Here is a 13138-nt window from a genome sequence, read left to right on the forward strand (position 1 = left end):
ATTAATTATAAAATCATATCCGTTTTTATTAGGCATTATTGTAATCAATACTTAATATTTCTTTTTATAATTTTATTTTTATATATAAAAATACAATAAAGATTAATAATTATATTTAAGAACAATGGTTATAATATCAATTACATTAAATAATTACAATTGATTCTTTGTCCGTTATGGTATTTATTATCAATTATTGGAGATATGAAACATGAAACCTATCCTAATATATACTTTATGTTAATTCAATCATATTCATTCAAAAATCACAAGAATAGCACCATTACAAGCACAATAGTGTATCAACCAAAAAATTTTACATGAATTTATTTTTATCATTGTAATTTGTATGACAATTGATTTCGACCTTAATACAGTACCTATGGTAGAAGGTGCTTTGATGAGGTATGGTAATAGCCTGAATTATTTTTTATGTATTTTTTAGCACTTTAATTATATGCGTAACATTCTTGATCATTATTTGTTTGCTATTTATGTCTAAAAAAATAAAATTTTTTATTATTTTTGTTATATATTTTAATTTTAAAAATAATTTTATGAAGATAGAAGCATTTAAAATTGTTTTCGTAACATGTGAATGATATACTTTCACCTTTGATTTATTTTTACATCTTTTTTTCAAATTTTTATTTATAGTATCCTTAATTATATCTTTGGATCTCTTATTAGTAAAAACTTAATTTTTATAGAGACTAAAAACTGGAAAACCAATAATTATTTTAGAAGAATGTTTTATATACCATTTTATATATGTTTCAAATGTATACCTTCAATTTTTATATATGTTTAAAATGTACACCTTTAATTTTTTAAAATAGTTTTATGATGTTGATAGCTAAAATAAGATGTTTTTTTTAATATTTAAACTTTCTTTTGGTAATTGATATTTAAATCTTTTGATTTTGTTCACTAATTTTTTTAGTTATATACATAATATTTGTGTAAAGTTTATACTTTACGCAATTAATTAGTTTATATGAATAACAACCATAATTACATGAAGTTAACATCCATGTTAACATACATAATAAAACGAAATTAGCACTTAAAATTACGGAAAAAGTTTGGTAACCAAAATTTAACATCCATAAATTTATCTACATAACTTCTATAATTTCATATTAATAACATCCATAATTTATACTCATAATATTCATAATTTCATACCTTTAATGTCTATAGTTAATAAATTTTTATAATTAATATTATCAAATTTTAAACTATACGTCTTATTGTATTCTTCAAATTATCTTTATTCTTCAAATTATCTCATGTGTGAACTAGTAGGTCGTGATTTTAATTATTTTAATATTTTTTTAATATTCATATGTATGCTTATTTATTGATTTTAATATGACGAGTTAATAATTATTTTTAAAAAATTATTTTTAAATTTTTGTTTATATTTTATATTTTATTTTTATTTTTAATACTCTATTTGTAAAATATAAATTGTATTTTATTTTTATTTTTAATAGTCTATATGTAAAATATAAATTGTATAGTAGAAGTTGTTAAAATTTTTTAATTATTTAACTTTCATAATTTTTGCAGAGAATTATTACATTTAATGGATAATAATGTGATTGAAAGATGTTAGAGATTTGATTTGAGAGAAACTGAAATTGATTTTGGAAAGAACATTAATAACTCTAAATATGCAGCAAAATGATAGGTGATAAGGAGGATAAGTGATAAGGAGGTATATATCACTTGCTTATCAAGAGAATATAAATTTTTACATTAGATTTCTATATTGTAATTATTTTTTGGCTACCTAGCATTACCCTTATTTGATTTTATTTTTGATCTTGTCCCTTCATTGGAGCTGTTGAAACGCGGTCGTTTCGGGGCCATCGTTGCTGAGTTTGAGATTGGAAATGGTGGGAGGAGGGAGCAGGAGGGGAGAGGCACCAGTCATAAATAGCTCCAACGTGTTCGCAGTGCTCGGAAGCATGCACACAGCGAGATCATTGAGCAAGATGGAAGTCTTGTGGTGCATTGTCCCAACAAGAACCTGAAGAATCTTCATCATAACGTCCTCAGACATCGGATCAATTTTCTCGAGTCGGCAATCTGTGATGGCGGTAACAATGGCTTCCATCGCTTTTCTAACACCAGGAGTCCTTTCATCGAACACCTCGAACTTGAGGATCTTGAGGATGGAAGAGAGGGCAACAGCTGTGGAAAGGAAAAAACGAAGGAGCGGAATTCTTAAAAAACTATAAAATTCTTAAAAAAATAAAGATATTCACATTTGCAATACAAAAATATTCAAAAATTATATAAAACAACATCAATTTAGTATGAAAAAGAAACATTCTGATACTTAGTAGAAGAAACATCCATATATATTAACTTATTTATTTATGATTTAAAATATTGGTTATTAAATATTTTACCACATTCAAATTAGGAGGAGATACGTTCAGTATCATTACAACGTGAATTACAGAAACTGATTCAATTAGCTTACGTCTCTTCACCCTCCTTCTCTCTCCAAATGCCTGAAACATATCAAAAAATAGATTCAGAACTATCCAATTTACAAAGAAAAGAAAGAAACATCATAATGCCTAGCATAAGCACCATGCACGTAGAGATTTTAGATTCACCCAGATACATTTGACTGGTTTTTAGCTGATACCCTCTTGGTTCACTAGCATTGTTGATAAATATATTATTTTATTATAAAAAATAATTCAAAAGATCAATTGATTTTTCACTTTTAAAAAAAATTCTTTTTATATATAAATATATTATTTTATTATAAAAAATAATAAAATTGTTGGCACAGCGACGGAAATTATTTTCTTTATGGAGGCAATGCTGGTGTATTGGCCGAATATTGGCCAAGGAGGGGAATTGCGGATGGGTGGAGGTCACGTTCAACACGCCGGGAGCGTGGTGGCTGAGCAGATAGCCAGGTGGCAGCACGCCAGGAGCATGGTGGCTAAGAGGAAGAGCCAGGTGGCAGCACGTTAGGGGCGTGGTGAGTGAGCTGGAGAGCAAGGTGGAAGCACGCCGGGGGCGTGGTGAGTGAGCTGGAGAGCAAGGTGGCAGCACGCCGGGGGCGTGGTGACTCACCACGCGGGGGGCGTGGTACATGGAGGCCCGTGAAGCTGCGCCGAGTCCCGATGTTTGCACCACGCGGGGGGCGTGTTGCAGGCCTGCTTGCATGCAGGGGACAGCCCCCCACCCTGGGAACCAGCGCCAGTGAAGCTCGTTGATATATATATGCATACGTTGAACTCTCTTCTTCTCCATCCATGGTCTTTGAGCTGAAGTATAGTGAGGAGAAGGAAAGAATGAAGTGGGTTAGTCTGCAGGTAATATTAATAAGGAGAGTGTAATGAGAGTATAGTGAGTAGTAGTGAATAGTGGTGAGTTAAATTTATACGGTGAAAGAAAAATAATATTAGTTTAAAGGATTAAAAAAATGGTACGTAATTATTTGGCGCCTGAAGAACATACTATCAACTATTTGGATCATCCTATTTATATAAGTGGATAAATTCTTTTTTTACTATATTTAGAATAAAGTTTATTTTATTTTTTATATATTTTTATTTTTTTATGCATGTATATTTTGTAATGAGAAAACTATTTTGTGTATTTTATAAATATTTTAAGAATATAACAATAGTTGTATGTAAAAATATATGTTGCGTATATATATGAGTAAGTAAATATTATAATAACTTAAATAAATAAAATTATAAATAAAGATTATTAAATAATACATAAAAGATAAATATTATTAAATATTGTTATCGCATAAAAATGTGAATGTTTATTATAATATTTATAAGGATTATTATTTAATTAAAGTAACATATATCTTTGTTGATGCAGCCTAACAGGAATTTGTTAGTGCGTAAACTGGATCCGCTACAGACGTGGAATCCGATGGTGGAGAACTACTTACGCACCACGGGTTTCTACCACATCTCTAGAATTGGAGTTATAAGAGGATTTCACCCCATGTTAGCTGCTCTGGTTGAAAGGTGGAGGCCTGAAACTCACACCTTTGTATTGCCGATCAGTGAAGTTACAGTGACATTAGAGGATGTCGCTCATATATTCGGCCTACCCATTGATGGAGAGCCTGTTAGTGGATGGACAGACAGTAGTAGCGAGTTCGTTCAAAGTTAGGGCATAGCGATATTTGGTCGTGAGCCATCAGTCAGTCATAATGCAAAGTTCTATATAAAGCTGGGTTGGGTTCGACGTATCAGAGACGCAGAGGACCACGCATGTCACGTGAGTCCATTTCATTCAAGTATCGGGTCAGTTTGGGCCTGCCTTTAGACGTTCACCTCAACGCGGGATTAGCCACCAATGTGGGTCCCTCATAAGCAGACCATGTCTCGGGATCTCCTAACGGTGTGAACTCAAATATATATACCTTACGAACTTCCGTCATCTTGTACACATCATGCACATACAACTGCCAATCGAGACGCTGGTTAGCACAGCAAGCAATAACATGGCGACATGGTATTCGTTCAACCTGAAAGTGCCCACAGTCACACGTCCGTCACGCAAGATCAACAACTAACACCTTTTCAGTAGTCATTCCACGCACCTCAAACACCTCATTTCGTCTATCAAAGCGGTGCACAACTATATTCCCAGCCTGTTGCATACTTGCTTCTATCCGCTGTTGCGCAAATGTAGAGTACGTAAATCCAGCACGCTTGCGTTCATGAGTCTCGGCACTCTTCCGTGTAAAGAGTTCATTTAACCTATAATATGTTGCTCGGACCAGCGCCAACACAGGTAGATTACGGGCACCCTTCAACACTGAGTTAATGTACTCGACAAGGTTTGTTGTCATATGGCCCCATCGATGTCCCTCATCGAATGCCAATACCCAATGTCTGAGTCCGATGGCATCGCACCACCTAGCATATGCCTCGCCTCGCTCTTCCAACCTCTTATAGTTGATGTTGTACTCCTCCACCGTTCTTGAATACCCTATGTTGACAACAAGCTTCTGCAAGTGAGGGACTTTGAATGCCCTTAAAAAGTTACTACCGATGTGTCTTATACAAAACATCCACCATGCTCTTGGAGGTTGCCAGTCTCCACCGGAACGATTAACTGCTGCCCGTATTGACTCATGCCGGTCTGAGATCATACCCACACCGTCTTTTTTAACAACATACGTTCACAGATTCCTGAGAAAGAAGTGCTACGCATCAGCTGTCTCACCTTCCACCAAGGCAAAGGCGATAAGCACAATGTTCTGGTTCCCATCCTATGCAACAGCGACTAGAAGTGTACCTTTGTATTTTTCGTATAGGTGTGTGCCGTCAACCTGAACCAGGGGCTTGCAATGCCTGAAAGCCCTAATGCATGGATTGAAACTCCAAAATACACGATGAAGTATTTTTACACCTTGTGCCTCCTCATTTCTGTTGTACAGTGGTCGTGTTTCTATTTGGACAACTGAACTAGGAATCTTCTCCACCATGACCGAGAGCCACCATGGCAATGCTTGGTAAGATTCCTCCCAATCGTCGAAAACTTTGGCAACGGACTTCTGCTTTGCCAACCAAGCCTTTCGGTAACTGATGGTATAGTTGAACCTTGACTGGACTTCCGCAATTATAGATTTCACCTTCATGGACGGGTCCGTCTCGACCAATGGCCTTATAGCCTCAGCAACTGTATCCGAGTCCAACTTGGAATGATCTTGTGAAATCGTTCTGATCGTGCACATGTGCCTACCGTTGTATCTGTGTATCTCCCAACAACCTTTTTTCCGTATCAAGCTGGCTCGGATAAGCCAGTCACATCCACGCCCGTACATCTTGCATTTTGCATAGAACGTCTGTGGCTCAGACTCATACACATCATAGTCAACTCCTCTAGATATAGTGAAACTTCTAATTGCTGCAACGACTGACTTTCTAGAACTGTATTCCATTCCAATTCGGAACTCTCCGTCCTCAGGATCAGCAATTCCTATAGAAAGCCAAAATCATCATTTATTGCACAGTCCAAGGTATAAACTAACAAAAACTTCTTATTTAGTCAACACGTACCTATGTTAGCATATTTCGGAAATTCGGGGGCATGCATGGCGTCGAGATCCAACTCACGCATAAAAGGTGGAACGCCCATCGGTTGACTGCTCGACGGATGCACCACTACATTCTCTGCTGCTGCCTCAACTCCCACATCACCATCCTCATCTTTGTCGCCGGCTTCATAAGTGGCTTCGAAGTCCTCTTCGCTATCACTATTCATTCCTTCGTACACTGCAGCTATATCATCATTTACATCTATATCATTTTAGACCGCTACCGCCTCTACAGCTTCAAACACAATGTACAACTCAATCTGTGGGTGTCTCGTATAAGTCTGCCGGTGAATTTGAAATATATTCTGCATACTCGCTTCATCCGTGATCGGAATGGTGTCAAACTGTATTAGACCACCAAAAACCATAACCGGATTCCGGTACAGAATTCCGCTCACTCTCATTAACGTATCATTCTCCATGCTTTGACATAGGCCGTTCTGCAGCTCCATTAACGTCATCGTGCATGGAACCACAAACGAAAACGGATTCTAGGACACAAACCTCACTCCCTCATGAGTATTACGTATTATCTCACCGTCACGATACACCACCAAATTTGCGGTGCCCTCCATTACACCAACAACAGCCTCAAAGAATCCTCACAACACACTCAAAACTCACTCAGTATGGAAAACACTTTCGATTTCTACCTTATATAGACCGCTGCACTTAACACGCCCCCCACGTGCTGCCTGCCTCAACCAATCACGCTTTGACACGTGTCACCACGCCCCTGCGTACTGAATCAACACGCCCCCCACGTGATTCATACGTGGACCAATCACTCGTCGACACGTCAGCACGCCCCATGCGTGCTGACTTAACACGCCCCCCACGTGATGCTACTCCTGCCCAACCACGTTCTGCCACGTAAGCACGCCCCCTGCGTGCTGCATACGTGGCTCGACCACAGTATGCCACCTAGCTTCCACGCCCCCCACGTGTTGTGGACACCACGCCCCCTGCGTGTTGGATCCTTCATCTGACACGTCCATCTGCATGTATACACATAGTTGCTCCATTTTCACTCAATACACCAAAATGATTCCCATATTTAAATTAATGAGCCGCACAGCGAAGTCAAAATTTCAGGATGATACTTCCAAAAGTTCCAACCTTTTTTTCCATGTATTATTAGCAAGAATAGTCAAAAGCAATCACTCTCATTGGGTTCACGTCATTTGTGTGACAAAAATGTCTTCGGCCAAATTTGAAGTGATATGTTTGTTTTCTCTCTTCAATGACTTTTCATTAACACTATTTATCTTTGGGAATAAGTTGTACTTAATAAATGCTTTTTCACTCTTCACTCTTCACTCTTCACTTATTAAACTCTAATAATTATTGTGACCAGAAACCATGGATTTCCTTTCACTTCCTACAATAACAATTCTGGTAGCTTTAGCTCTATTTCTTATCTACAACATATGGAAGATCAACAAAAGTGGTGATGATGAAACCAAGAAGCTTCAAGCACCAGAACTACCAGGTGCTTTACCTTTGATTGGTCACCTCCATTTACTAGGAGCCAAAACACCACTTGCAAGAATCTTTGCTTCTTTAGCGGATAAGCATGGCCCCATATTCCAAATCCATTTAGGAGCATACCCTGCCCTTGTAATTTGCAATAAGGAGGCAATCAAAGAGTGTTTCACTACAAACGACGTCGTTTTAGCTTCGCGCCCAAAGTCAAGCCATGGAATTCACCTTGGTTACAACTTTGCAGGGTTTGGATTTGCTCCTTATGGCCCCTATTGGACCAAGTTGAGGAAGCTAGCCATGCTTGAACTTCTATCGCCGCGCCGCATCGAATCTTTGAGGCATGTTTATGAATCCGAGGTTGATACTTTGATCAATGATTTGTTGTCTTATCTTGGTGCGGATTCAGGGGTTAAGGTTGTCATAAGTGAGTGGTTGGAACGCCTCACATTCAATATAATCATAAAGATGATTGCCGGAAAGAGGTATTAATTAAAGATATTATTGTTAAGTATGAGTTAATTGATCTGATTAAGATGTACTTATACAAGGCTTAAGATTATTTATATATTTGACTCGCTTTGTTATTAGAATTTAATTTTTCTTGATGTGATGAATTTCAACATGGGTAGGTATTTTAGCTACTTGAAAGATGCAGACGATGAAGAATCACATAGAATTGTGAAGCTTGTAAAAGAGTTCATGCACATTTCTGGTGAGCTTGTTCCTTCAGATTTGATTCCAATTATTGGATGGTTACCAGTACAAGGGCAAGTGCTAAAGAACATGAAACGAATTGCAAAGGATTTGGATACAATTGTGGGAAATTGGGTTGAAGAGCATGATGTGAAGATTGATGATCAAAAGAAAAAGAACTACTCATCAAGTGAGAAACAATATTTCATTGACTTTATGCTTTCTGTTATTGAAGATGATCCTGCCTCTGGCCATACCCGGGACAATATCATCAAGGCAAATATTATGGTAAGCATCTATTTCTTTTTATCTGAATTCAAATTAATAATGTTAGGTACACAAGAAAAATTTTTTTAAAAATTTTGTCCATAATATTTTTTATTTTTGGTAAATTTATTCTAAACGTTAATTTCGTCTAAAATGTTAGGGATAAAATAAAATATGTTCAGAAATAATTTTGGCATAAATAAAAAATATTAAAAACAAAATTAAATAAATTAAAAATATTATAAATAAAATTAAATAAAATTAAGTATTAAATTTTTTTTTTTTAAAAATCACAAATTGAAAGGGAACATATTTTACCCTTCTTTCTCCTTTGTTCTTTTCTTCTAACAATATGCAACAAAAACTTTAGAATATAATGTTGGCGGGGTCAGACACAACGTCCAGCACAATGACATGGATCCTATCCCTTTTATTGAACAACAAACATGCTTTGAAGCGTGCAAAGGACGAAATTGACCTTCATGTGGGTAAAGACAAAATGGTAAAAGCATCCGACATAAAAAACCTAGTGTATTTACAAGCAATTTTGAAAGAAACTCTAAGATTATATCCAGCAGGGCCTCTATTAGTACCTCATGAGGCAAGAGAAGATTGTTACATTCATGGCTATTACGTACCAAAAGGGACACGTGTCTTTGCCAATGTATGGAAGCTACATAGAGATCCAAGCATTTGGGCAGAACCCGAGAAATTTTCACCGGAAAGATTTATTAATGGCAATGGAGAACTTAATGAAGATCAGAATTTCGAATACCTTCCATTTGGTTCAGGAAGAAGAGCTTGTCCTGGATCAACATTTGCCATTCAAGTGATTCTCATAACACTTGCTCGCTTGATTCAAAAGTTTGATTTGGAAGTTCCAATAAAGGGTGAGGCTATTGATATGAGAGAAGGGTTGGGCATAACCTTACCCAAGTTAACTCCCTTACAAATCATTTTGACCCCACGCTAATAATGCCATGTATATGACTTGCCAAAATAATTTTTTCGTAAATTTGAGTTTTATTTACGGGTGTAATAAATTGTTGCCTATATAAAATAGAATTTAAAATTGCAACACTTGTTTAAACAAATGAGTGAATCGACCATTTTAGTAATCCAAGTTAATTTTCTTTTTGGTATATATGAATGCATTTCTTTGTGTAAGCATAAATTTTAGTTTGAGACTTCAAAACGACTAGATTTAGACCCGCCGACTCGCAGTGTGCAAAAAAATTAATGTAAAAAATGTTTTATAACTAAAATCGTAATAGAAAATTTTTTATAGTTAATTATAAAACAATCTATTTAGCTTTTTATTTAAACAAATATAATAAATTTTATAGTATAATATAATGATAATAATATAATAAAAATTAATTTGATGAATGTATACCTTATTATATATATTGAAGTATTTGCTTAAGTGGTATTTTTTTACTCTTAAAAACAAAGAATTGTATCATAATAAATTCTATAGTATAATAAAATATAATTCTGTCAATCTATAATGGATATACATTAAAGTATTTGTTTAAGTAGAATTTTTTAATAAAGTATAAGAAAAAAGATTGAGTTTTTTTTTCTATTTTATTTTGATAAATTTAAGTATTTTTGTAACAATTTATTTTAATATTGTTGAATATCAATTAACTTCATAATTTATAATTTAATTTTAAAAATTCAAAAATCTATAAAAAAAATACATAGATTAGTTTATCTATAATGTAAAATATATAAGAATGGAGTAATAATTTAATAAATAGAATTAATGACAAATAAATAATATAATAGTTTTTTATTGAAAAATAACCTACTAATGATATTAAATTCATTATTAATTAAGAAATAATGCTAATAAAGGCTATTAGCTGAGGATATATACTTAATAAAAAATAAATTTAAAATTCTATAAAGACTACAACTTGGCAAAAGAGTTAATGTGGCAATAGAATAAGATAGAGGAGATGTCATTCTCTAGTTATAAGAAAATATGGGTATCAACTTTTATATAAATAAACTAGACTAAGACTCATGCAATATATGGAAAATTAGTGAGGGATCCAAAAAATTTTAAAAGTGTGGGGAAAAATATATATATTAAAATAAAATTTGTTAAACATTATTAATTATTTAAAGATATAAAAATTTAAAAAGTTAGTGAATACTTATTTTTAAAATATTCATTATATATAATTTATANTTATACATATTTAATAATAAAAGACTGAATCAATTAGTACATTAACAGCTAATGATACACTAGTATTTATAATTTAAAATTAGAATTATATATGAATACTAGAAAAATTAAATTTGTATATAAAGAGTATATTTATATAAAATAATAGAAACATAATTTATAATTTTTTCTTTCTTTTTAAAATAATTAAATTTGTTATATTTTTTAATTAATTTAATTTTAATATAATGTTAGATGAAAGATTTTATGCATCTATTTATTTATGTGTCATAATTTAAATATTTTTTATTACTATTTCTAAAAATAAAAAATATATTCTAAATTAGTAAATTAATCAATTCATTTTAAAATTTTATATGCAACATACATATATATAATAGAACAAAAGATATAAAACAAGTAATAAGAATAAATAAATTAAAAATAAAATAAAATATATAAAGTCATGAAGAAAATAAAATATTAGATTAATACTTAAAATATAATTGTTTGAATTAAAATTTGTAATTAAAAATTTTAAAAAGAGAAATAATGAAATTGGAAGATACATAGAGTCTTAGAGAGCTATATAAAAAAAACATGAAGAAATTAAATTTTAATTTTTGATGAGAAGAGAAGATGATTATTAGACAAAGAATAAAAAAAGAAAGTTGAAAATATAAAAATAAGAAGAGGATTTAAGAAAATAAAAAGAGCGATGACCCAAAAATTAAATTTAATTAAGTTAAATAATAGTTAAAATAATAGAAAAATAAAAAAATAAATTTAAAATTTTGACCAATTAAATTTAATTTATTTATAATGAGGTCATTAAAAATTTATAATAAGAACAAATTGTTAGGATTTGGTTGAATTAGTCCCACATTGCTTAGGATAGCAAATGGAGTGGGTGGCCTAGGCTATAAATATGAGGATAAGTTCTCCATATTTTTTGCACCAGTCAGAAACACTTCAAGCTTGTATCTGACTTTTCTTTTCCTCTATACTTTTGATTAGAGAGTGTTGTGAGGTGTAGTTAAATATTTGCTTTGATAGTGAGGGTGTACTGGGGTGCCGGTGTTAGAGAGAAAGAAGTCTATGTGTTGTAACAATTTTCACATAGTGATATTCTCTGGTTGTCATTTGACAATGGCTGTGGTTTTTTCTCCGGTAATTGGAGTTTCCACGTTAAATTCTTGTGTTGTGATTGTGTCTATTTTATTTCTCTGTCAAAGGTGTTTTCTCAAGGGGGAATGGTGTATTATTCCCAACAAGTGGTATCAGAGTTTCGGTTTGGTGGGATTTATTCTTAGTATGCTCTGTGGTTGCAGCCTAGTCTGAACTTCCACATCAGAAAAGAATTTTGTCCTGTAACTTGAGGTTGATCTTTGGTTGCTGTTGTTGTTGCTGGAAGGCAGTGTAACACTGTGAGAGTGCAGTTTGAAAAAGGTTCTGGCTAAGGAAAGACTTGGTATTTAAGTGTGTCCATTGTGACCCACCTCTCTTTCCTGGGGACCCTTCCTAGTGCACGGTCTACAGTTGAGTTATACTATTCCAGTATACGGTTACAACAATGTCAGGATATTCAAGTGCTGTGAAGCTTGAAATAGAGAAATTTGATGGAAGAATCAATTTTGGCTTGTGGCAAATACAAGTCAAGGATGTATTGATACAATCAGGTTTGCACAAGGCGTTGAAGGAGAAGATCTCTGGTATGAAGGATGAAGAATGGGAGGAACTAGATTTGAGAGCTGCAAGTGCTATTCGCCTGTGTTTGGCTAAGAATGTTCTTGCAAATGTGCAAGGAATGAAAACAGCCAAGGAACTTTGGGATAAACTCGAAGGGTTGTATCAGGCAAAGGGCATCTCAAATCGGTTGTTATTAAAGAAGCAGTTTCATAATCTACGCATGGATCACAATGTGAAAATCTATGACCATCTTAGTGCTATCAATGGTATTGTCTCTGAATTAGAGGCAATTGGAGTAAAAATTGATGATGAAGATAAGGCACTGAGGCTCATATTGTCTCTTCCTTCTTCCTATGAGTATATCAAACCTATTTTAATGTATGGGAAGGAAACTCTGAATTTTGAAGAAGTTGCCAGTAAGCTCATTGCTGAAGAAAGAAGAATGAAAAATGAGGGTAGCACTTCATCAGATTTGGCGCTTGTAGCTAGAGGTGACAATTATGGAAAATGAAATCGTGGAAGGAGTGTAACATGCTGGAAATGTGGAAAGCCTGGGCATGTAAAGAAAAATTGTCCAGGTAATGCGGTTTCAGAAAAAGACTCTCAATCTGATACTTGCAATATTGCTCTCTCTATGAGAGAAGATGATGTTCTCTAGAAGACAAGAAGTATCATCGTGGTATTACCGCACTGCCATGGATAAGGATAAG

At 33.8% G+C, this 13138-nt stretch overlaps 2 protein-coding genes across 2 annotated transcripts; one reads left to right on the plus strand and one right to left on the minus strand.

Moving 5' to 3' along the window:
* Nucleotides 1–4336: 4336 nt before the first annotated feature.
* LOC107464565 (uncharacterized) lies at nucleotides 4337–6573 on the minus strand. The gene is made up of 5 exons (XM_021131804.2): nucleotides 6426–6573; nucleotides 6075–6296; nucleotides 5311–5994; nucleotides 4610–5154; nucleotides 4337–4534 (listed from the first exon to the last, which is right to left on the minus strand). Exons 1-5 carry the CDS (start codon nucleotides 6571–6573, stop codon nucleotides 4337–4339), a joined length of 1797 nt encoding a protein of 598 aa, XP_020987463.2.
* An 835-nt stretch (nucleotides 6574–7408) lies between these two features.
* On the plus strand, nucleotides 7409–9687 carry LOC107464678 (cytochrome P450 CYP82J17). Its single transcript, XM_016083625.3, has 3 exons — nucleotides 7409–8079; nucleotides 8227–8578; nucleotides 8928–9687. Exons 1-3 carry the CDS (start codon nucleotides 7475–7477, stop codon nucleotides 9528–9530), a joined length of 1560 nt encoding a protein of 519 aa, XP_015939111.1. The 5' UTR covers nucleotides 7409–7474; the 3' UTR covers nucleotides 9531–9687.
* Nucleotides 9688–13138: the final 3451 nt, after the last annotated feature.

The sequence above is a fragment of the Arachis duranensis genome, chromosome 9 (assembly GCF_000817695.3).
Source record: "Arachis duranensis cultivar V14167 chromosome 9, aradu.V14167.gnm2.J7QH, whole genome shotgun sequence".
NCBI lineage: Eukaryota > Viridiplantae > Streptophyta > Magnoliopsida > Fabales > Fabaceae > Arachis > Arachis duranensis.

Bases quoted from the DNA above. Each gene is read 5' to 3' on its own strand.
- LOC107464678 (XM_016083625.3), top strand. From the start codon at position 7,475: ATGGATTTCCTTTCACTTCCTACAATAACAATTCTGGTAGCTTTAGCT. The intron at 8,080-8,226 runs GTATTAATTAAA...CAACATGGGTAG, and splicing joins AAGATGATTGCCGGAAAGAG to GTATTTTAGCTACTTGAAAG. The intron at 8,579-8,927 runs GTAAGCATCTAT...CAAAAACTTTAG, and splicing joins TCATCAAGGCAAATATTATG to AATATAATGTTGGCGGGGTC.
- LOC107464565 (XM_021131804.2), bottom strand. From the start codon at position 6,573: ATGACGTTAATGGAGCTGCAGAACGGCCTATGTCAAAGCATGGAGAAT. The intron at 5,995-6,074 runs GTACGTGTTGAC...GGCTTTCTATAG, and splicing joins TCCGAAATATGCTAACATAG to GAATTGCTGATCCTGAGGAC. The intron at 5,155-5,310 runs GTACACTTCTAG...GTATGATCTCAG, and splicing joins CCTATACGAAAAATACAAAG to ACCGGCATGAGTCAATACGG.